The 25,983-nt window shown below is 40.3% G+C and overlaps 1 protein-coding gene across 3 annotated transcripts in view; it reads right to left on the reverse strand.

The window, feature by feature from the left end:
- CCDC171 (coiled-coil domain containing 171) overlaps positions 1-25,983 on the reverse strand; it is a 119,368-nt gene that overhangs the window by 24,479 nt on the left and 68,906 nt on the right. For 2 of the 3 annotated variants that reach the window (XM_075210875.1, XM_075210874.1), the window contains 10 exons: positions 19,093-19,196; positions 15,846-15,935; positions 14,605-14,796; positions 14,209-14,376; positions 13,766-13,954; positions 9,822-10,326; positions 9,190-9,306; positions 6,669-6,892; positions 6,219-6,401; positions 4,460-4,645 (listed from right to left, as the gene is read on the reverse strand). In XM_075210875.1, coding sequence (XP_075066976.1) covers positions 4,460-4,645; positions 6,219-6,401; positions 6,669-6,892; positions 9,190-9,306; positions 9,822-10,326; positions 13,766-13,954; positions 14,209-14,376; positions 14,605-14,796; positions 15,846-15,935; positions 19,093-19,196 — 1,958 coding nt within the window. Of the gene's footprint in view, positions 1-3,717; positions 4,007-4,459; positions 4,646-6,218; positions 6,402-6,668; positions 6,893-9,189; positions 9,307-9,821; positions 10,327-13,765; positions 13,955-14,208; positions 14,377-14,604; positions 14,797-15,845; positions 15,936-19,092; positions 19,197-25,983 lie in introns of those variants that run through there. The other variant, XM_075210876.1, reaches the window with a different exon arrangement.

A 25,983-nucleotide genomic window follows, 5' to 3' on the forward strand; every position in this document is an offset into this window, starting at 1 on the left:
GAGGATGGGGGTTGTTAGTAAAGTATAGTAGAGGGATGGAAACTGGAAAGTGTATGAAGGAGTTTGGAGTGTGACTTATTCTATAAGTCTGTTGTGAAACAGGAGGTCCAGGCGTTCCTGGTGGAGGAGAACTAGTGGGAATGGTTATGAATAACACAGGTGATATGTTCTATTTTATGTGTTTGCCAGATTTTCGGAATGAGTGTTTGAATATTGGGTGGTTCTGTCTTCTTCCAATTAAGGACGATTAGGCATCTTGCCGCTACAAGAATGTGTCCAATCAACTTTGTGTATATTTCGGAGTATCAGGGACTCTAAGCGGGAGAAGGTAATAGGGAATATTGTCTGGAAGTCGGATGTAATTTTTTCAATCAGAAGACATACCTCCTTCCAAAAATGTATATTTTGGGGCAAGTCAACCATATGTGGGCCAGGGTGGCTTGCCCTCCACATCCTCTCCAGCATGAAGAAAAAGCATTAGGGTAGATGGCTCTGAGTCTTGTGGGTACTAGGTACCATCTGAATAGGAGTTTGTACGAGTTTTCTTTTAGTTGTGTACAAATGAAGCTTTTAGCAACAGCTTCACGTACTCGGGTCCAATCCTCTCGGCCAAGAACTTCCCCCATGTCCTGCTCCCATCTTAGCTCATGTCTCTTTAGTAGGTTGACTATGCTTAATAAAGAGTGAATAGAATGTTGAAATTAATCCTCTGGAGGGGGACCTACCAAGACAAAAGGATTCGAGTACGGAAGGGAGATGAGGGTTTTTGAATTTTATTTTGTCGTGATAAAAATGGCGAATCTGCAGATATTGGTAAAAAGCTGATGTTGGTATCCCAAAGCGATCTTGGAGAGTAGAGAACTCTGGGAAAAGGGTAGAAGGGACTATGTCATAAAAGAATGAAATGTTATGAGATGTCCATTCTTTAAACTTATTGGGGTCCAGTCCTGGAGTAAATTCTGGGTTGTTCCAAAGAGGGGTCATGCGAGATGGGTCAGATATCAGAGAGATCTTACATTCTAAGTGACAGAGGGCACAGCTGAAACAAGAGGAACAAGTGTGGAAATTGGGACAGTTGTGAGGGTGAATTAGTGTGAGTAGTAGCATCGAGGATAAGGTAAACTCTGAAAAAGAGATGGGTTTTTAGAGTGTCACCACTCCTGACCACTCTTATGCAACACTGAATTCATTTTGTCCTGGGGAAGGGACACCCTACAATGTATCATGTTGAACCTCAGGCCAAAAAACATTGCAGAATTTGAAACAACCAAAATTAAAGTATTAATAAGTTGAAGGAATATGGTTATACTCTAAGGGTTTTAGAAGCATGAACCCTATAAAATGCTATTTATTTTTGCTTCAGCTATGCATATTTTTTCCTTGCCATACATTTTTCCCCATCACCAGGGATTTGTTTCTACAATCTCACTAGAGCAGCACACTCAATAAGACCCATCATTATGATAGCCAGGGTAAGTAGACTAGTGGAAGAAAGCAGACAGCTCTGCTACACACGTCCAGCAACAGCTAGACAAAAGTTAATTTTCCAGATGGGGAAGGATATAGGAATCCAAAAAATAAGCTCAAAAGGGAGCAACTCCTAGGACGAAATCCAGTTTAAGGGTGAACAGTAACGTGGCTGAACGTGACATGCTTTTTTAAGAAAAACCTTAATTTCCAGAACATGACAGTGTGGGGACTTGCCCCTGATGGTTGAGGTAAGTCACAACAGACTGAACCCCGACTTCTCAGCCTCAGAGAAAAGTCCTGGACATTGAAGTCAAGACTGTCCCTTGAAACAGTGGTTTAGGAAAAATAAAATTTTTACTCACTGTAAAATCCATTTCTCTGACTCCATTGGGGACACTGCGAGACATTGGGGTATAGTAGTGGGCTCAGGAGTCTTGTCACTTTAACTGCTAAGTCTTTGGACTCCTCCCCTGCTATGCCCCTCCTCTCCAGAGAGATCCTCAGTTTTGAATAACCAAGAGTGAGCGCAAAGGTGGAAATCTAACCTGGAAAGGTCTTAAACTTATAAAAGAACCATAACCACAGTTTTCACACACAGAACTATATACAGAGCAAGGGAAGGTGCGCAGTGTCCCCCAATGGAGTCAGAGAAATGGATTTTACAGTGAGTAAAAATCCCATTTTCTCTTCCCTGCCATTGGGGGACACTGCAAGACATTAGGGATATACCAAAGCTTCCTCAAGGGTGGGAATGCTCTGGACCAGCTGCACGCATAATCCTGCGACCAAAGCTTGCATCAGCCGATGCAAAGCCTTGAAATCTATTAAAATTTAGTAAATGTGTGGACAGAAGGCCAAGTCGCTTCTCTACACAACTGCTCCACCGACGCCTCGTGTCTAGCCGCCCAGGAGGCACCCACTGCCCTAGTAGAATGTGCCCTTAAGTTTTCCGGAACAGCTAAGGAGGCTGAAATGTAGGCCTCACGAATCGTAGACGTGATCCACCTGGCAATTGACTGCTTTGAAGCAGGCCACCCCCTTTTATTGGCGTCATATAGAATAAAAAGATCTCTGGTTTTTCTGACCTGAGACGTACGGTCTACATAACACCGCAGAGCCCGTACAACATCCAAGTACTGCAAGTCACTTAAAAAAACTGAGGATCTCTCTGGAGAGGAGGGGCATAGCAGGGGAGGAGTCCAAAGACTTAGCAGTTAAAGTGACAAGACTCCTGAGCCCACTACTATACCCCAATGTCTCGCAGTGTCCCCCAACGGCAGGGAAGAGAAATAGATTTCCCCATCTGAGAAGGTTCACTCAGGTAGTATCCACCGGCTGAGTTAATATAAAGACCGGTCTCTCTGAGTGACTTATTGCATAAAACCAGGAGTGTAAGGACAAGCATGAGGATCTGCATGTACGAGAGTGCTTTCCGAGTGAAGAATGTGCTCCCCACCACTTATGCAATACTGATTTCATTTTCTCCAGGGAAAAGGACACCCTACATTGTTTCATGATGAACATAAAGCCCAAAAACACTGCAGAACTTGAAACAACCAAAGAAGTTTTCCCGTTTATGATCCAGCCATGGTATTCCAGGGTCTAGATGGCCAGCTAAAGATGATGAATTGCGAGACCTCTTGGATCAGTTCTTCATAAAAATATCATCCAGAACCCAAAAGGAAATAATGGTTTGTAAAGTTGCAAGAAGGATATTTGATATGCCTAGTTTAAGATGTTGCAAACCTAGGCGTAGGACATGGAAGGAAACCAGATGTTGTAGAAATGCAGATGAGTTCACACTAAACACCTGGGCATGTGCAAGTAGCTAGGAGGACTTGGGGGTATATTTACTAAACTGCGGGTTTGAAAAAGTGGAGATGTTGCCTATAGCAACCAATCAGATTCTAGTTGTCATTTATTTAGTATATTCTACAATGTGACAGCCAGAATCTGATCGGTTGCTATAGGCAACATCTCCACTTTTTCAAACCTGCAGTTTAGTGAATATACCCCATGTTGTTGTTTAAGGACATAGCAATGGACTTTTGCTGTGGCTGTGAAGCCTCAACGGGCTTTCCTCATATGGGAAGAAAGGAACCATTGCATCAAAAATACTACACTTAGGCCGATTTTATAGGAGAAAGGTACGCTTCTCAACTGTAGCATCTTTTAAAAACTTCCCCATTTCAGATTCTAAAACAGCTTTCCCTGAAACTGGACAGTGACATCCAGGAACTTAGCCATGCTACCACCACATAAACCAATAGCCAATAATATAGCCGAGTCCAAAGCTGTGTACTCCATGTAGGAGGATATACACTGACATTCAATTCAAGTTGCATGAGCTCTATTCTAGGTATGCTAGGTTTCTTTAGTCACCCAAGCGGCAGCAAAAGCCTTCTGTAGACCTTCAGATCCCTTATCTGAGGGGTCCTTAATGAACTCTGCAATTGGGAGAAGGACTGGGGTTCTCCATGAAAAGTGAGAGTAGAGGACCCACCAATGTGGAAACTTCCCACACCTCAAAGTCATCCTGGGAAAAAAGAAAAGAAAGAAAAGGTATAAAAGGTATCAGATAGGCTATGTGCCTTACACCAGCTCAGTAAAGGGCAGATGCATAGAGGAAGATGCCCCATGTATTTTTTCTAATTGACTGATTCAGTCTCTGGAAGGCTCATCCAACTAATTATTTTTGGCCCCCTCCTCATTATTATTATTATTATTATATATGAATTTGGCAAATGTGAATATTATTAGTAGTTATTTGATATAAAGTAACTTGCATTTTAGATTTAGTTATGCTTTAAATCAATTAAAAAAACAACAAAAAAACTAAATGTGGAAATCTTAGAAGTTGAACATCTAATGAAATGCAATAAACCTGGTCTGTAAATTGAAAAAGCCTTAATCAAACTTTTTTTTTTTTAATGAAAAAAGATATTGCTTAGATAACTCTATTTTAAATGAACGTGAAGAAAATATTCACCTGAACCGCTTCTGACAAGGTTTGATCTTTTTCAGCTTCCTCCTTTGAGTGTAATCCTATTCTGTAATTAAGTGCCAACATCTGTTGAGATTGTTCATTCAGAAGAATCTGCGCTTCCTGTTCTCGTACCAATGCATTATTCAGTTCTTCAAAGGTAGTTTTAAATTTGTCATACGGAACCACCTTCTGCAAAAACACAACACCATCTAAATTAAGTACTAAAGCTGCAGATTATTTATAGTACAGCAGGGAAAGCAAATGATACCTTCTGATTTACTATACATTGGAAAAAGAAAAAGGCCACCGGTGCTAGGTATTGTAAATTAATTAATAAGCTACCTTTTAAAAAAAAAAACAAAGAAAAAACAAATCAGAGAAAACTCTGTGCTGTTTTCAGGGATTTTTTTGCATTTAACACATACTGTAACTGTTGAGAGAGATCACTACAGTATCTGTGTAGAATTTGGTCAGCATTAAACGATTAAGACAGAATTTCATGCATTTTTCTCTTTAAGCATTTTATTCAATATATTGTTTGTGTGTAATGGCACTAACTGTATGACAGTAACAACTGGCAAAATCACAAATCGTATATTTTTACACCTCACCCCTCCACCTTCACATATATAATTTTAGCACCTTACCAAAATAAAATACAATCAATCAATCTCCAGGAAGAGCCAGAAGAAATATGTTGTTTTGAAATGCCCTAAGGGGAACACTACTATTTTTTCTCTTAATCAAAATACTATGTGTTTGCGATAATTGTCTGCAGAGCATTCTACATAGAATGCTCCGAAGAGCAATCTAATTGCTGGGAACAATGTGTTCTGTTTCTTGGCACAAAAGAACTGTACGGACTTGGGCAAAAACAGTTTAATACCAACTATTTTTCAGATTTTGTTTTTAAGTGTACTACAAAAAATGTACAATTTATACACAAATTAAAATGAGCAGAGACTTTTATGTTTACAGTGAAGATAATGGTGTAGTATGTGCCAAATTCTAAATCTACTAGTCCACCTGATGGAGGCGCACACATAATTTGGCAGTCACCTGTGACCACTGACATTTAAGGGTTTACATTCCTTAGTTTGAAATGTTGATCACCAATTAAAATGTATGTTACAAGAGGCTTATAATACAATAAAACAATTGCATCCGCCTTACAGGCTCCAATCAAACATCCAAAAATATCATAGGGGTGAAGGACTTTTACAAGTGATTTCAGGAACAAACCAGTGCTTTACGTTAAGGGGAAAACATATGTTATAACTGCAGGGTTTTGGGCCAAATACTATTAAATCATGATATTCTATACTCCCATTTAACGTTATTACAAAATTGGGATTGTCTGGATAGGATAGGGATATAAAAGCTTTAAAGCGTTGAATCTGGCATGGCATAATATACAGAATATTGAATTTTAGCTACTCTGTGAGCAAACATTTGATTACATTTTAATAGTGGTAGTATCATATGAGCTGTAAAGAACTCCAGCATTTGCTGCTCTAAGGATTGTATGGACTAATCTCTGCACTTCCTTGGCCAATGCAATCTATGTAATTTGTATGTTCCTTTCACACTTGGCATTTCTAAAAAGCTGGTGTTTTACAGGTCATGTAAATGAATACGTTAAATACATATATATGAAACACGCAGTGTAAACAAGCAAATGTTTTCATGACAACAGAGCTTTTGTACCCAATGTGCTTCATGAACATAATGAAATAATGACAGGAACATTTTGTGCACTTACAGATTGCTGGGACTGTTGGATTTGCTCCTTAAGACTCTCTGGGTTGTCAGTGCTTCTGATAAGCTTGCTGTTTTTCTTCTTAATATCAGACAACTCCAGTCGCAAAGATCGTCTCTCCACTTCTGCTCTATGCAGCCGCTGTGTGAACGCAAGGATTTGTTTTTTCAAAGCTGCCAGGCACTTCTATGAAGAGATCAGAGGAAGGAAATTCAGGCACTTGTGGCTTCTAAAACAAAGACTGTAAGTGGACTATAAATAGAATATATTTGTAAACTATAATACTACATTAGGTAAGTAAAACATGTGGCTAACAAGAAGTCATGTTAGCTCTGAACCTTCACATATAAGTTTCAAAGGTGCAGCATATACCTTAAATTGTGATCCTGAACAATTGGCACAGGATGATGTCACCCATGCTAAACAACAACTACACTGTAAATGGATACATACCTTAATGGAAGTGGTACTGTTAAGGCCCATACTTGATGTTTGGGAGTTGATTTTGTGAAGCCCACGTGCAAGTCTATGAACAAGGGAGTCTGGGTACACAACAATTGAACATCTGTCAAGATCTGCAGTTCTAGTTTCCATCTCCACATACATTTTGTTCATCAGCTTTGAAAAACAATTCCTGGCAGCATCAATAATCTGTTCTGGGGATCCAGAATGTGTGTCTACAGAGGGAAGGTAGGGAAAACAAACAATGTAAAATTGAGTAACTGCAACTAACAAACCTCAACATACAGATGTAGCTTTTAACTCTGAGAATTCTGTCGCCACTGCATAGTGCTTAATGCACAATTTCTCCAGGCCATCCTCAGGCTGGTCAGTGCAGGGCCGGTGCCTTAATGGTGGATGTTCAAATGGGTCTTTGAAATGATTTGCAGCATCTCTGCTCTGAGCAGACAGAACTGTCCATCATCTGCAATCACTCCGCTATTCAGCTGCATGTGTGATTTTACTGCAAGTAATTGACAGATACAATGACTCAGACTGCAAATGCTACCAATTCATTACTTTAAGAAAGAACACAAACATAGTCATTTCATATGCAAAGCACACAACATATGTGCTACGTACGTTTCATCAGACAGGTTTAGTACAAGTGTCATCTGGTGGCAGAAAATGTACAGGGAATTCCAATATTACTTTTGGAATTGCACTTGATGTGATATGATGTGTTTCCATGCAGAGTGAAGACAAATTGATGCATGCTACATGTGTATGTAAGCACTATCCCAATATCACAGCACAATGTTACAAGTTTTAATGATTTCAACTATGTTGTACAATTCTGAAAATGAATTATAAGAGGTGCTATCTAAGCTAAGACAAAGGATTAATTTACTAACATGCAAAAACATGCACTCCACAGTGCATGTGCTACTTCCATACATCATGAGTATATCTTGTGCAAATGCACTTATTTTACAGGTAAGCACAAGGATCTGTATGCGAAGATGGAAATGTTCACATAAGAGTGCAATTATGATAGGATTTTTTTATGGGCACTCAAGCAGGTGCCAGGAATCAGGAGTCATCATAAACAGATAAAGTATGTGTCTAAGATTAATGGTTGCAAAAAAAGTCTTTCTCTGCTCTCTAATGGCCACATGTATTTGGACTACAAGGAGTGGGAACAGTCTACGTTTGCTCAACTCCACTGGTCAAGCAAGCACGTTGGGCCCCCGGACTCACATTGGCAGCAGGAGTCTGGGGGTCTTGGGCTGGGGGACACTGACTCCTCAGGTGTCAGGGTTTCCGGGCGCCATAGCACTTTCTCTTCAGTCTGGGCTCTAGTGGTTTCTGATGTCTGGCACAGTCCACAGAGGTGGGTGGCTTGAAGCACCCAGGTGTGTGGATATCTCGAAAGGGAAGTAGAAGTAGCAGAGCCTAGCCTAGAAACTAACCTCAACTGGTCGCCCCGGGTCACTACAATGGCCCACGCTAGACCAATGGGTGATTAATATATTATTTTAAGTTAACTTACAAATGTATTGCTGTTACACATGTACTTTTATAATCAGAAGCTGTCAATGTGTGCCAAAAATATAGTTAAACTGTTTGATACATTATGTGAGAGGTGGGGCGGGGTCCCAGTCACAGGAGCACTGTACACTTTTCTGAGATTAATGGACATAAATATCTCTCGACTCGACACCTCCGTTCTGCGTCTCTCTTCCACTCTCATCACTTCCTCCCATTCTCGGTTAAAGCACTTTTTTCAGGTTGCACCCACTTTATGGAATTTCCTCCCTCGCACAGTAAGACTTTCCTCTAGTCTTCAAACCTTCAAACGTTCTCTGAAAACCCACCTCTTCTTCAGACAAGCTTACAATATACCTCTACCACCCTCTTAATCTCCCTAGGATACCCTACTACCACCCTCTACACAGCTAGCACAAGACAACAATTCTCTGACCAATGTAGTTGTGTGACTGAGCATACAGCCCACTAAATAGTTTGTAACCTTTGATTCTAGCTGGACAAATATTCAATATGATGTAGCACTTACCCTTGTGTATCAAACAATTGTCCCATAGACCGTAAGCTTGCGAGCAGGGCCCTCTTACCTCTCAGTATGTATGTATTACCCAGTATTGTTTTATTACTGTTTGTTCCCAATTGTAAAGTGCTACGGAATCTGCTGGCGCTATATAAATAAATGTTGTTGATGATGATGATAATAATGTATAGGTATGAGATGTAAATTATAGAACCATATATGTTTAAAAGGCAACACTAGCAGAACTAGTTCTAAAATAAGTGCAATTAGGAGCAGCATACTGAAGATTCCTTTGTGAGATAAGGGGCAGCATCCAGTGATTAAGGTTCTATATGTACTAATACATTGTTTCAGAGTACAAGTTACCTATTTAACAAGCTTTAGTTTATTATTATTAATAAATTACTTAAAAGAGTGTAACTACAGAAATTTGGATTTATAGAAACAAAGATAAGCTAAATTTACCTTTCTGGTTTATAAATGCAAGCAGTTCGGACATTGCACTAATAACAGCAGATAAAAGATCAGCGCTGGTCAGCCATTTCAAAGCTTCTTGACAATGCGTCTGCCCATCATGTGGTCCTAGACATCGGCAATGTAGTAAAAGGTAATTAATATCACATTGTTATCACAACTTTAAAGACATATGTGAACTGTGAAGAAGAGGTAAAGTAACCTAGAGCAACCAGTTATTTGCCTTAATTTTCTAAACTGTACTAGAGAAATGACTATTGGTCACTATGGATTACAGCGCCTTTTCTGCACACAACTTTCATAAGTGCCCCAACTGTATTGCGTTAAGTGCAAATTGATTTTTTACTAATAGTTAAATTGGACTATTTTTAAATATAGGTTAGCAAGCATAAGAAAACTAATTGCTGAATCCTCATCATTCGGGTCATACACAAAGTCAATCAGGAAAACAGCAAGGCATGGAATGAAATAAATACTGCAAAAAGTTGCTTGTATAAAACAAGAGCAGCAAGTAGACTCAATGCCCTCTTGCCCGATTACTAAAGACAAATATGTACAGTCCAAGGGGTGTCTACAGTCCTAACTTTTTAAAAATAATTGAGCACTGAATGTGGTGGTTTTACCTGATGTTTTCTGCTTGGTCTGTGCTCCTCCTGGACACACCAAAATTCTGGGTCCCTTCCTTAAGCCCTCCATCCAGGTAAAAAGAGATCTACTGGATCCACCTAAATGTTGGAGCCTATTAGCTGCCAAAACCACTATGACACCTCGTCGAAACACATGCTTCATGCATCTGAAATGGTTTCTACTTCTCTTGAAATCACTGTCTTTTTTAAATTCATTATCAGACAAAGCTTGTACTAGTTTCCTGATTTCATTCTGAACGTCGACATAAGTGTTCATTCGATCTTGAAGGAGATTTCTCTGAGCAGCTAAAGTACAAGTTCTACTATATAATGGAGTAAACGCTCCAGCCATGAGAGCACAGGCAGCGAGAAGAGATTTATGGTCCTTTTCATTGTTGATTAGCACATTTTTTATGTGCACATTTTCTAGTGCCATCTGATCTTTAGTTTTCTCAAAAATGGAAATCTGGTCTTTGGATTTTTCTGCTAGCCTCTGAAATTTCTGTAATGCAAAAACAAATGCACAATTAAATATCAATTTGGTCATCAAAATGCACTATAAGAACATTTGGTTGGAAATTAAAGCTCATGCCCACTAATCAGTGCCCAGACACAGGGCCGGATTTACCGCTAGGCAACCTAGGCACCTGCCTAGGGCCTAGCGGCTCTCAGGGGGCCCGGATGGGGGGGGGCCAAGAGAAAGGGAAAAAAATAAAAAAATTTTGTGGCCCCTCCCCAGACTCGCGGCACCCGAACCCCCCTCCCCCCCCCCCCCCTGCGAGTATGCAAGACCTCTAGCATAATGCTGGGAACTATTAGGCATATGAAATCTCTCGGGAGGCGGGCTGCATTCTTCTTCTTCATACCTGTCCTCCATCACGTCAGAGGAGCCAGAAAAGCCATAGTTACCGACCAGGAAGTTGTATCATGAGAGTGCTGGTAAAGTCATCTCCACAATCGCGCATAAAAGTCACTATACAAACGATAGAGAACTCATTTTGCATAGACAATATTGCGATGCCCCAGTAATGTAGGCCATCATTAGATGACAACAACTCATAATACCGCTTTCATACTGCCGCCCCAGCAATATCCTGGGTTTTTCAAGCCGGGTTTTTGCCGGGGCTCGGAGCGTCCCAGCTCAGAAAGGAAGTTTTACCTATATGTTGCTGCCAGATTGATGCAATACAGGAGTGAGAACACATGTTTGTTCAGTAATTTTGCTTTCCAGTGATGCATTAGTGAATCCCTGTATCACAGTTCAGCAAGATTAAACCTTTAGATATATTTATTTTATTATATATATATATTGTTTTTTAAGTATGTTAAAGGGGCATTACAATGAAAAAGATTGCTTTAGAAGATAATATATGTTTACAAATTTTTCTATATTAGGTGACCAAGTTTAAAAGCATAATTTGCAGATCCTGAATTGTTTGCTATCTTTTTTTTCTCTGCATTATCTTTATACTGGGAATGTCGTCAAGATTTTTAGTCTAATTCAAGCCATTATTTATCAAATGCTGGAACAATTTATTTGGCCATAAATCTAGGAGCCTAACATGTTTAGGAGAATATTATGAAAATTGACTAAGCTTTATGCTATCCCCCTTAACATACTACATGCAAATGTACGGAGTTGTGTGTGTCTATTTGCATTTTTTCAGCACCTGTCCACACATCAAATATCATTTGAATGCAAATATTTGTATAATGTATGCAAGTTTGCATCATGGAATGATGCAAAGGAACCTACTGGCTATCCACACCTGAAGCAATGCCAATGAGCGTGGCTCCAATCACAGGGGAGAATATCAAACCTTTCATCAGCAGCTGCAGTGTTTGTGAAGCACCTGCTATGATAATGGCAGTTCATAGCCAAACAATTCAAATACTGCCATGTCCAGATGGATTTCTCTATGATTGGAAATTCATTAGTAATGCAAACCGGTGCTGGTGCTGAAGGTTTTGGTCAGGCTCTGGTATCACCAGGGTTGTGTCTAGAAAAATTCCACAGTGTACCGTACATTGAGTGCCACGGACAAGGAACCTACAAATATTATGCCTATACTAACAGTTTTTGCCATGCTACCATAGAGAAGAATGAAATATTTAAGAAACCTACTCCCTCAACTCTCAAAGACGGAGATCTGCAAACCCATGTGAGCCGGTGTCAAGTATGCATGAGAAGGATTTAATGGCCTAGAGCGGCGGTTCCCAAAGTTTGCAGCCGCGGTGCTGTCACTGGGGTGCCGCGGGCCAGCCATAGAAAAAACAAAGAACACAAAAACTTACCAATCCGCGCGGCCCCGGGACCCAGCATCCTCCTCTCTCACGCAGCTTGTCACTGATGTCGATTGGTACGTTTTTGTGTTCTTTGTTTTTTCTATGGCTGCCGCGGGGCAGAGGGGCCAAAATGAGAGGGAGCGTGACAGAGGGCAGAGGAGGGGACAGCGTGAGAGAGGGCAGAGGAGGGGGACAGCGTGAGAGAGGGACAGTAATGAGGGGCCACAGTGTGATGCAGTGTAATGATAAAGGAGAGCACAATGTGATGAGAGGGACAGTAATGAGGGGCCGCAGTGTGATGCAGTGTAATGATAAAGGAGGGCACAGTGTGATGAGAGGGACAGTAATGAGGGGCCACAGTGTGATGTAGTGTAATGATAAAGGAGAGCACAGTGTGATGAGAGGGACAGTAATGAGGGGCCGCATGGTGATGCAGGAGGAGCAGCGTGATGTGCAGCGGCGCATAGCTTACCCTTCTACTTAACTATAGGGGTATATGCTATGCTAAAAAAAATATAGTGCTATGGAATAGTTCAGGGAGGGGTGGGGGGGGGCCCAAACCAATATTTGCCTAGGGCCCCGTGAGGTCTAGATCCGGCTCTGCCCAGACATTCAATCACAGTCCTTTTCTAAGTGCTCCTGGTAGAAATGGCTGAAAAAGAAACCAGGCTAAATCTTTGTTACAATGGATGGCGCCCACCATTCTGCTAGAAGGTTTTTGTTTTGTTTATTCAAAAACACAAAACAAAAAAAAACAACTCTAGAGATGGCCATCACTAATGTATTAGAGCTGGCCTTACACGGCCCTACTTCATCATCTATGTTAGAACTGAATGCAGTTCAACCTTACTGCTGCAAGGACACGAAGAGTGCGCCATCTCCTGGCATAACAGGAACTGACATGTAACAGTCTGTAGAGAACATAACTGCTGTAAAATCAAATGAAGACTTGAACAAGGGAAACTTCTTGTTAAGAGCCAGTATAGGCAACATAACGTGTCATGTGGTTGAAAAGTTCCCGAGAGAGCACAGACAATGGCTGCCATCACTGTACACGTGTAAAAGTATGAATATTACAGTTCTGTAATGGCTAAAAAAAAAGTACAAAAAAATTTGTTGAAGTGAAGTATACTTTCATTTCAGAACAACTCAGACAATGTTTTAAATGATGTTCACCAAATTCCGTCATATTTTTTGCCCATATTTCCAGTCACTGAATTCGATTCATACATTAAATGTACTGTTAGCAGCAGTGGCTCCTTTATATATCATCCTTTTTATGACACAAAAAAAAAAAAGCATAGTGATAGAATATTGCCTTGAACTCAGTATATGTAGCATAGCACCACTAGTGTCGAGAAAGCTCACACTAGCTGTTACGACAAGAAAATTTGAAACTGCAGGAGTTGCAATCGCACAAAAGTTGTAAGCCACACCCACTTATAACATCTTATTGTATAATATACACTATCTTGTCCTCTCCAATTACTCAACATCAGCCAATTTGAAATATCCATTTACTACGGAGTTAATAAGGCATTTTACTCTATATATACAGCTCACAAGGAACACCATTATCCTCTAAGTGACAGAGTAATAAACTACACACAAACTGCCAATAATAATCAAGATAAAGCAATGCAACGCTCTTGTACCTGTGCCCTTGCATGAACCTCCCTAAGAAGAGCAGAGTAATGTTCTTCTAAATCCTTATTCTTTTTCTGCCAGGAACTTTGCTGTGCTTTCATTTGCTCAGCTAGCTTCTTATGCAGGACTTCATGGTTCTGCTTCAGATCTCTCATCACATCAGCCTTGTTCTTGCAAGCATATTCTAAATTAGACACCTAATCAAAGAGAAAGAACCAAGAAATTCAACAAATCTTCATAGCAGGTCGAAACATTTTAAGATTTCTGTCTATTTGGAAAACACATCTACTTTCAACTTACTTAATTTTTTTTTGTTTTTTTAATATTTAAATGGCACGGATGAAAAGCTAGTTTAATCAAAAGGACAAGTGTTATCAATTCACTGATGCATAGCTCAGGGAGATAGTCGTGTAGCACTAAATGAAAGCGAGTTGAACACAATTTACTGTACCTTTTCATTAGCTCGGTTCAGATCGGAGGCCAGGACATCTACATTTTCTTGCAAGACAACACAGAGTTCTGGCCAAGAAAAATTATCAAGCATGCACTCCGGTTGTTTTATGAGCACACAACCCGCTACCAGGCGCTGGTATAAACGATGCAGGAAAGTTAACTTCTCCTGAAAAACAAAAATATTATGTAACCTTTTCAATTCATAATAAAAAAACCAATAGTCTGCTAAAAAAAAGGTGTGAAAAAACATCCATTCAATCTCAGATACGTGCACACCAAAACATGTTCATGTCCATAAAACATTTCCATTTAATGATCTTTGATACACACACAGTAGTAAGTTACAACAGCAGCGTTAGGCACACTAGACAATTTTAATTTTATTAGTGAATACCTCTTTATCCTTCTGGAATCCCCTGGTTATCTTGTGGTTTTCACTTTCAGACTCTAACACTCGCCGTCTCTCTATCTCCCAGGCATCTTTTGCTTTCTCCAGTTCACTCTGCATTCGGGCAATTTGAGACTCTCTCTCGGCACAATTTGAGCTCAGGCGGTGTAACTCCTTCTCAAAAATCACCTGCTCATTCTAAGTGTCCCAAAGAACAGAGAAAATGAGAATAAAAACATAACCTGGACATGGCCCACCACAGATAAGGATTATACACTTTATGAAATGACATAAAGACAACAAGTGTACAAGTTTTTTATGGTGGCTTACTAGCAAGTGTGAAAGTCACTTTTCCATATTTAAAGACGACTGCCTTCTGTTTAGTTCTATCAAAATCAAATGGGAATCTTTTTACTTGCAGTAACCCAAATGGAAATTTCAATCATGTCCTCTGCTCCTTTGCACAACTGCAGGAGACATTTCAATCCCTTCAACGAATTGTTATAAATACCTGCAGTTGTGCCACTGGATCAATGACCTCCTTCACCACAACTGCTCTCTTAGTTTGCTCCCACCACAGCTTAATGCTAAATTGACTAAGGGTGATAATAAAAGTGGCATTATTTATTGGTACCAACACTTGCCACTTGTGTCGGATTTACCCAAGCTATCCCCCCAGCCCGAATGGGAATCAGATCTTCATATTTCTCTATCCCGGGACCAATGGGAAATTACTTATACTAATCTACAAAAAATGTCCAAATGTATAATCATCTGGAAAGATTACTAAAACTACTGTATAGACTTTATCTTACGCCGGCTAGATTGCATATAATCTGCTCTGCACACTGCAGGTTCTGTTGGCGTGAGGTGGGAGACATTTTCCCTGTATTTCGGTCCTGCCCTATTATTCAGCCATTTCGGTGAGTTTTTTTGCCCTGGCGCATAAGGTTACTAAGATTTTGTTAACCCCCTCCCCGATCGTGGCCTTTTTTCATTTATACCCGGAACAGATCACAAAACATAATAGGTACATATGGGGTCACATCCTCAATGCCGCCTGAGCGGCAAATGTAAAACTTTGGAAACAAGCCTTCCTCCTACTATTCAAAAAATTGTTGCTAAAATCAAATTTAGTTTGAAATGGAGACATTGGGCACCTCCTACTCCATGGCAGCTTTTGTACCCCTTCCCTTCTTTACGTATTGTTGCTCCAGCCCTGCAGTACTCGCAAAATATATATATACCTCAAGATTTGTACACAGAGATTGTATCATCTGTTTGGATGACTTCAGTTCTTCTTTCATCACTGCACAGACATGTTCTTTTGTTTCTAGCTGTTTGAAGACAACAAACAATGTAATATTAATGTATGCATAAAAGATCACCTAACTTTTCACATTGCCTTAACACAAACATTTTATACCTTGCCCAGGTTTCATATCTGATTTGATACATTTTATAGCTCATAGTCAGAACTATAAACAACACTTTGGGTCCATATTTACATTGGAGAAAAGGGTAATTTTACATATTGTATTTACAAGATAAAGTAGTTATGATTTATACCACACATTGAACTCTTACTTACAAGGCTGTATTTTGATAAAAACATCTTCCCAAATTTTGGTTCACTAAAAACACTTCATGATATTCTTTCAGGATTGGACAGTGACCCAGCAACCAGTGAATGAAACGGTTCAAGGACACCTGCCCCAATGAGTGAATCTAAGCACAATAACTGTCTGCACAAAGGACATTGACAACAACATGGCATGTAGCCTAGAAATGATCACAATACCAATGACATTGCTTATATTCAATTAGCTTACTTTGAATACAAAGCTTACTTTGGCATACAAAAAACAGTGGTATTTTTTAGTTTATTGGACTTAAAATAAGGACAATTTGATGGCTAAAAGATTTTAGGGGCAAATCTCCAAAACATCTGTGTCTCCAGTGTATTTAAGTGAAAAAATGTTTTAAAAAAAAAAAGGTTTGTATAATGTCAATATCAATCCAGCTACAGAACAAATACATGTTGGCAATTAATTAACCAAAGAACTCATTTAGTCATTAACCAGCTAAGCTAACAGTTAACCACCTTCCCAGATCTCTGAATTATCCTTCTTAAAATAACCCTCCACCAGTTAAAGTTGGATGTTTAAAACATTTTTTAAAAATGAAGATTTAGGGAAGAAGTATGCATGGACAAATTCTATCTATCTATCTATTTGCTGTTGAATAGGGTTCAGAAACAAGTTATACTGAAGTAAGTGACAACCTCATTCTTTACCTACAGAAACTATTGTAACTTTACATGACAGTAACCATAGAATTTAACAACTTCCCAGATATTAACCCAATTGTGGGTATGAATGTAGTCCTCAGAAAATACTGCAAACATAATGCAGCCCCAAGACTATTATGATGTTGTGCGTATGAATCTTACATAGAGGTGTCAGACTCTTTCAGTTTAAGAGGAACCTCCCATCGCCACACAGGGTGAGGAGTAAAGACGGGTACAAGTATCGTGTAAGATCACACAGTTCACAAGCGTTTGTTCAGGTACTGCAAGAGTGTATGCACTCCCACTATCATGTTTTATTACTCTAAAACTACTTATATTTTTATGTTTGCAAAGTAAATATACCCAATCACTGGAAGTTAAAATACACAAATCTGCATTTTGCCAAAGTCACTATCATGCAAAACTCACTATGATATTTCATATAAGACATCAATTACTTTTGCATAATGCAATTTTCCCCCTTAACTCTTCTTCTTTATCACATTTATTAACTAGCAGTTGCCTCCAATGGCCTAAAGTACTCTTGGATTTGATCTGATATAACACTTTATGCAGCCAAAATTCACATAAGTATTTTTAACCATGTTTGAAAACTTGTGATCCTTTTCTAAGTAAAGAAATATTTCATTCACCAATTGGTAAGTAAGCGATTAAAATGGTATGTAATGGATTTTCACAAAAATATGGCAGTGTGATTAAAAGAGCTATTTCACAAGTAAGGACTTAATCCAGTAAGTTGTGGTGATTTTAATTAGGCTACATCATTTTTCAGTGGAGTATGCCTTTAAAATGCTTTTGATGGTCTAGATACAGCAACAACAACAGGTTGCAGACATTCCACAAAGTAAAATGAGCGCAGCATCATGACAAAATATTGCAGAAATTATCATGTGCTAAGTGTTCATAATTAGCGCTGCACGGCCCTATCGGCGCGACAAGTCAGAAGATTAAAGCATTTGAGGACAGAATATGCCACATACACTAACACGCCTGGCATCCAGATAAGGTTCTCTCCACCTTGCAATCTACACTTTCCAATACACAAAAGAAGACAGACTAGATCAGTGGTCGTCAAACTGGTCAATATCGCTCATTAGTGTGCGATACAGCTTTCATGGTGGGCGGTGCGGTTTTTAGCAATGTTCCACATTGCTAAAAGTTTGAAACAAGAGCGTTAGGCTCCGTTTCCATGGCAGCCCAATCCCCGGTGGTCTAGTGGTAGGAAGAAGTGGCACAGGAATCCGGTGTCTGAAATGCGCTACTGCGCATGCTCCTAAAACCGGAAGTGCGGCTTTCGCGCTTAGTCTTTCATTAGTGCCCGCGGTGAACAGCCGCATCTAGTAGCTGCTGTGTACATATTCCTTAAATCTGGGATTAACCCTAATTTATGGTTTTAGGAGAATTTCCCCTTAACCAGAGATAGTCATAGGTACAGACTGGAGGCAACTAATCAGTATTTTATACTTAATACTTATATTTGATATAAGTATAAGAGAGCCTGTCCACCACAACAAGTGTATCCCGCACAGATGTGCAGAGACTGTGTCACAGAGTGTTACACAGCTTACAAACAACCAGCATGTTTATTTGTGTATACAGTAACCTGTATATTCAAGACTGCAGCAATTGATTTTTTTTGCAAATAGGCTTTTGCAAGTAGCTGCTGCTTATATAGTTAAATACAATAACGCTCCCCTCTAAAAATGACTTTGTATTTATGCGGCACCGGTGGACGGTAAGAATATTTTACCATCAACAAAGATACAAAAGTGGGCAGTAGGTATTAAAAGGTTGAAGACCCCTGGAATAGGTGTTTTTTTTTCTGCCATCAAATTTTGTTTCTATATTGTAACCCTTTGTTACATACAATTTTATATAACCGAATAAAAAAAATATAAAAAACACAACTTTTATTTAAGTGCACAATATTCTTAGCAAAACAGAAGCATAAAGCAAAACAAATAAACAGATATCCAGGTCAAAAATGTGACTAAACCTGTAGTGAATTCATTTAATTCAGTACTTTAGGCCATGTCTGAATAAAAATCGATGACAGGAGTGAATTCTTTTTCTTGTACTGAAAAGCTGTCAAGTCTCAATTCCCAGACCCCAGACCTTTGAAATAAGCTGAACTACAGTAGGCCAGAGGCGAGTTGTTTGGAGCCAAAAAGTGGCAATGTTACCTCATTAGACGTGCTTTCCAGCGTGTTCTGGTAATCTGTCAAGGTACCTCTCAAAGCCTCAAGAACAGCAGGGCCAGCAGGTTTACATTTATCATTGTAGGTCCCTGAAGAATACAAGTGCAATAATAAAATATAGACAAGGAGTAACTAATGTTTAATTAAAAAGATAATTTGTACAGGGTGCTGACAAGACGCATCAAGTCCAAATTAGTAATATTGTTTATAAAGAAATGTATTTCATTTATAAAATGTTTTACCAGGAAGTAATACAGTCATATTGCTTTCGTTTATAAGTAAGATATCTCCTGAGCATTCACAGTTGTAATTAAGAAGAGAGAGATAAATCAGTCACGTTACTGATAGATTCAATTCTGAAAAAAAACAACCACACGTGACTTGCTTATACATTACCTGCAACTAAAGGCACCTCCTCTGGAAGTGAACAGCGCATTGTGAGGATTATTTAACATTTAAATATGTCATTTATTTTCTATTTTGTGTGGATATACCAGGAATGTGATCTTTTATTCTCGAGGCTTAGTATTGTCGAAGTCAGCAAATTGGATAAAGTAATTTCAACTAAAATCTAGCAAACTTGGTTGTCTTTGTCTGAAAAGATGCGTATGGTACGCATCGACGTACAAGGGCACGCTACGGCGTGAAAGGGCGTACGCATCCACTACACGTGGCAGAAACAGTAATTGGACTTTTACCATACATTCGCACAAACACGCATACTTATAAAATAGTACACATTAATGGTAGTTGCAACACATAGTCAGTTATGTCGAAATATAGTAGTATTTATATGTTATATCAGAGTTACATGCATATTAGTGAAATACACGGAACAGGTTGAAGGAATCACATCATGAGTGGTATCATAATGAACCTTGTTACATATCCTACTGTTTGGTTCACACTGTGAGGGAATCGCAGAGTGCATACACAAGTTATGAATGATAGGGAATTATGAACTACTTAAGACTAAGGAATCCTGGCGGGAAGAGCAGAGCATACCCCCTGGAGAGGTGACCCCCCTCCTTTGGATTCCTTAGGATGAACCAGCCAATGATTGACAACCCCTTGGACATTCCTGAGACCTGGACCAATAGATGCAAGCTATACCATCTTCATTGTATTACTATATTTGATTGTGTATATAAGCAGCAGCTTGTGATCCAGAGTGCAGACATCTTGTCCCCAGACTTCAGGATTGAATGACTGCACTGGATCCAGAGCGCCTGCGATAAGTAACGGCTGTATTTACTATTACTTCGCTTGAGCATATTATTCTACTTATTGCGAATAAATCTTTGTGCTTTGGAAACACAAATCGAGGTTCGACAATCGTTATTGGTTAGCGACAAAACGCACATAACAATTTGGGGGTTCGTAATCTTTGGAGGTTTCGTTGCCGATGATACGCAAGACCAACGGATTTCGGTTACTCAACAAAGGGTGGAGACGCGTCATAAACGGGTAAGAACGCATGGTGTTCAAAACCTGAATTTTATTCTGTGTTGCGAAACCGAATGTCCGTTTTGCATTATCTAGGGCACGCTAACTAGAACCTAGGGACAAAAGAGAAAACGGTTTCTTTTTTCTGTCATTGTGCGTTTTAACTGTATTGCATTGCTTAGCGTATGTGTATTTTCTGCTGTGCGTACGCAAACTTCCGGTAGATTTGCCACAATGGTTAAACAATCGTCTTGATAGTTATTATATGTGCATAATATAATTACTTGTGAAAACCTCTGGGACATTATTACTATTGTTGGGAATTCTTTTATTTTCTGCGCAGAAAAGGTGTATGTCGTGTGATTTGTTGACTTTGAATACACTAAGGTTTTATCTATTGCAAAATAGAGTGTCAGTTGCTGTTTGACGAGGCAGGTGCCCAACTGGTGTACGGTATACAAGGCAGGTATACCAGGGGGGCGGAAACTGAATAAGTTTTCGCGACGGGCACCCAAGGGTAATCGCATCGCTTACGGATTAGCTTTAAGCGTTGCGATTGCACGGCAAGGAAAGCCGTGATTGTGACTTGGGAGTAACGGGGAGGAATTAAGTTGGTAAGGCTGGTAATTGACTTTACCGGATGCTACCAGTTGTAATAAACTCAACAGATTTTTGTTGGAGAGTCAGGGGTGATCAGGAAGCTGATAACCCTTATGTCCGCATTGATATTTCTGTATTAGGGGTCCTTGTTTAATACAAGAGGAAGCGAGTGGACGCGGCTTGTAGCAAATACGTCCACAGGCCGGTAAAATAACTCTAGCGGTAGTGTTGAAAATTAGTGGCTGAATATTGTGTTATTTCTGGAACCCTATTTTGTGGCAGGATATTGTGATATTTCTGGGACCCTATTGTTCAATATGGGTGCTAAGCAAACACTAGAGAAGGCCAAGGTACTGCCTAAGGAAGGTCCTATTGATTCAGCGAGATTTCTCATGTGTAAGAAATATGGTGCATACACAACTGCGTATTGCGACACATGGGTCAAGATGACCAAAGATTGTGATAGGCCTTTCCCAACAATAGGGAGTTTTAATGCAGAGATACTAAATACTGTAAAAGATAAAGTATGGTTGATTACCTCAACGAAAGTGAGGAATAAACATAATGATTGTTTAAAATTGTGGCAGATGGAAGGTAACACGTGGCAGAGCAGCGAATGCAAAGCGGAAGTAGGAGTGGCTAAAATCGCCCGCACAACGGAAGTAACCGTCGAGAAGCGTGGCGAACTCAGCGCAAGCGCGCCCCCGCCACCTTATGTGGCGGGAGGGGTAAGTACAGCCGTTGTTAAAACTGAAAATAGAAACATTGCTAAGTTGTAGTCCGTTTTAAGCCAGTTTAAATCAAGTGTATCTGAAAATGAAGATGAACCCACTGTGATTTTGGCCATTGCCCATGCCGTTAGTGTACTAGAGGCTCAGCGCAAGTATGAGAAAATGGCTGAGCTAGGTGAAAGTAGCGTGATCACTAGGAGTGAAAGCGTTCTAAATCTAGAACCAGCAAATCCTGTAGTGTCCCCTGAAGTCAGTGTACCAGAGGGTGCGTTCCCAGTCCGCACAATATCAGTTCCCAATGGGAAACCGGATAAGGATGGTGTAGTTCCTTTAAGAAATGTTACAATGCATTGTCCCTAGACTAGATCAGAATTACGCTCCATTATGACTGAATTCCCAGATCCTAGAAAGGAGTTAGCTAAATGTCAGAAATTTGTTAAAGACTTAGGAAACGCCCATGAACCAACCAATAAGGATTGGCGTGTAGTGTTGAGGGCGTGTCTTACTCCCAATACTAACATACAAAAATGTTTTGAAGATTGTTTGTTGGAGGAAGATGACACCTTGACTGATGAGGTTAACCAAAAGAATATAGAAAGAATTGTCAAACACTTAGCCATATATTTTCCAGTAGTGGTAAATTGGAGTAAGATTTTCACCATAAAACAAAAAGACAGTGAAACTGCAGCGGATTATTTTGGTAGAGCTCTTGCATCAATGACACAGTTTACGGGGATATCAGATATAAGGGAGAACCCACATCATAGGGAAGTAGCGGCAACAGTACTGATGGATGGTTTAAAGGAAAATCTAAAAACAAGAGTACAAACCTCAACCCCTGGTTAGAGAGGCAGCACAGTAGATTCTCTTAGAGAAGTTGCTGTGGAACATGACAAAAATAACTTTAGGAAAAGGGAAGAAAAGAGTGACAAGTTGATGACGGTGAGTATACAGGCATTAGGGGAAATGCATACACGACCACCAGCATATAACCCACATAACGGGAAACACAGAATGTTCAGATGTTACAATTACAAAGAAGAAGGACATATGAGAAAAGATTGTACAAAGGGAAGGTATAATCCTAATGAAGGTTCACATAGATATCCTCCAAGGAGGGATTCACATAGACTAGAAGACTCACATTTACCCGCGCTTATTACAGCAGCAAATGCTGCGTGGGAAATCAATAGTCAGCGCTAGGGGTCAGGTCATACCTGTAGTCTACAGCCAGTGAGGTTAACTGAGAGTCAGAGTGAAGAACCAAAAATGATAGTTGACATAGCTGGTAGGAAACAAACTTTTCTTGTAGATACAGGGGCGGCTCGATCTGTGATAACCTCTCCTTTCAATCTACAGGTGACCAGTAAAACTATTCCAGCTATGGGGGTAACGGGAAAAGTGTTACATTATCCTCTAACTAAACCTGCTGAAGTTACTATTGGGCCTCTGCATACTAAGCATTCGTTTCTCTTGGCTGCAGCGGCTCCTACTAACTTGCTAGGGAGAGACTTGTTATGTAAAATGGGATGTGTCATATACTGTACTTCTGATGGTGTGTTCTTAGATATACCGGAGAAGGTCGCACATGAAAAACAGGATATATTGGACACCCCTCAAAGGTTAATGTTACACTCTCCTGTTATAGAACAAAGTCCATCTCAAGTAAAGGGGATGTTGCTGGAAATACCAGGTTCCCTATGGACCAGAGATGGACAGGACACTGGACTGATGGCAAACGTAGCCCCTGTCATGGTCAATCTAAAAAGTGATAGGATAGCTCCAAAAATCCCACAGTATCCATTAAAACCGGAGGTGGAACTAGGGGTATATCCTGTTATTGAGAGGCTGTTACAACAAGGGATTTTAATTCGTACAGCAAATAGTCCCATTTTCCCTGTGAAGAAGAATGGGGGGAGGGGCTATAGATTAGTCCAGGACTTAAGGGGAATTAACAAAGTTGTTGAGAGCCAATTCCCCGTAGTGCCGAATCCAGCTGTCATCCTCATGCAGATTCCACCGTCTGCCAGTCATTTTACTGTCATTGATCTATGTTCTGCTTTCTTCTCAGTCCCTCTTTACCCTGACTGCCAATACCTTTTTGCATTCTCCTACAGGGGAGTGCAATACACATGGACCAGACTACCCCAGGGGTTCATTGACAGCCCCAGTATTTTCTCCCAAGCCTTACATGACTGTTTGCAATCCTTTCAGCCCCACAATGGGTCTGTTCTAATTCAATATGTGGACGATTTGTTGTTGTGCTCGGATTCTTTTATGTCATGTTTACATGATACTAAATTGTTGTTGCTTCATCTTTCACAAACAGGGCACAAGGTGGCAAAGGATAAATTACAGCCATGTCAGACTAAGGTCAAATACTTAGGACACTGCCTCACTAAGGGGCTAAGACACCTGACAACCGACAGAATTGAGGCCATACAACACATGACTCTGCCGCAGAGCCAGAAGCAGATCCGTACTTTCTTGGGGATGTGTGGATACTGTAAATCCTGGATCCCAGGTTTTTCTATTCTGGCATTACCATTGCAGGAGCTAGTCTCTTCCTCAAAACCAGAATGTGTTGTACACACAGAAGAGTCAGAGCAAGCGTTCTTTAATCTTAAAGATAGTCTGACGAGAGCACCTGCATTGGGAATACCTGATTATGAAAAGCCTTTTGAGCTATTTTGTACAGAAGCTGATGGTTGTGCAGCAGGAGTCCTCGCAACGGGAAACATGGTAACGCTAGCAGACCGGTAGCATACTACAGTGCACAATTAGACAATGTGGCAAGATCACTCCCAACATGTCTCAGAAGTGTAGCAGCAACGGCTCTTCTGGTGAGTAAGAGTAAGGACGTAGTATTAGGACATAATTCAACTATCTATACACCCCATGCTGTATCAGCTCTGTTAAATTCAGCCCAAACCAGACATGTTTCTTCAGCTAGATTCACAAAGTGGGAACTAGCCCTGATGGCACCCTCAAATATCACCATCAAACGATGTAGCACCTTAAATCCAGCTACATACCTTCCGTATGTGTCTCTAGAGACACAAAGGGTGGGAGGTGAGGAGACCCTGGTTGATGATGAGTTAGGCAAGAATACTGACACGCATGACTGTATGGAACACCTGAATCAGACCTTTACTGCAAGGCCCGACATACGTGACACCCCCTTAGAAAATGTAGATTTTACGTTTTATACAGACGGAAGTTGCCATAGACAGATAGAGACAGGAGAGCTATGTACTGGTTACGCTGTTGTAGACAATCAGGATGTGGTAGAAGCTGAACCCCTTGGTCCACCTCACTCAGCCCAGGTGGCGGAACTAGTAGCACTAAGGAGAGCGTGTGAATTGGCAGAGGGTAAATCAGCCAATATATATACTGACTCTAGGTACGCCTTCGGGGTAGTGCACGATTTTGGGGCCCTTTGGCGTCTTAGAAACTTTACGACAGCAGCAGGTACACCAGTGGCACACTCACAACACATAAAAGGACTTCTGACAGCAATACAGTTACCCAGAACAGTAGCCATCATAAAGTGCAAAGCCCATACCTTTGAAGAAGACCCAGTGTCATTGGGCAACAACAGGGCAGACGAAGCTGCTAAATGGGCAGCAGGGCAACCTATGACCGTATCGACCGAGACTATGATGGTTTTTCAGACATTAGACACGCAGAAATTAATTGAAATGCAAGATTTGTGTTCCCTGCAGGAAAAGGCGGTCTGGAAGGCGAAGGGATGTGGTAGAGAGTCCTCAGGACTCTGGAGGGATGGACAAGGTAAGCCTGTAGCTCCCCGAACATACTATCCAAGCCTGGCTGAAGCAGCACACGGCCTGACTCACCTGGGTAAAGAAGGTATGTGCAAACTGGTGAGAGCATACTGGTGTGCTCCCGGATTTTCCTCTCAGGCTGGTAAGAAAGCAATGTTATGTCTTAATTGTTTGAGGAAAAATGTTGGGAAAACTATTCCAACTGAGCCATCCCACATCCCTCCTATAGACGGACCTTTTCAGGTAATACAAATTGACTATATCCAATTACCACCGTGCAGGAATTTAAAGTATGTGTTAGTGTGTATTGATGT

The sequence above is a fragment of the Mixophyes fleayi genome, chromosome 1 (genome assembly GCF_038048845.1).
Source record: "Mixophyes fleayi isolate aMixFle1 chromosome 1, aMixFle1.hap1, whole genome shotgun sequence".
Taxonomy (NCBI): Eukaryota; Metazoa; Chordata; class Amphibia; order Anura; family Limnodynastidae; genus Mixophyes; species Mixophyes fleayi.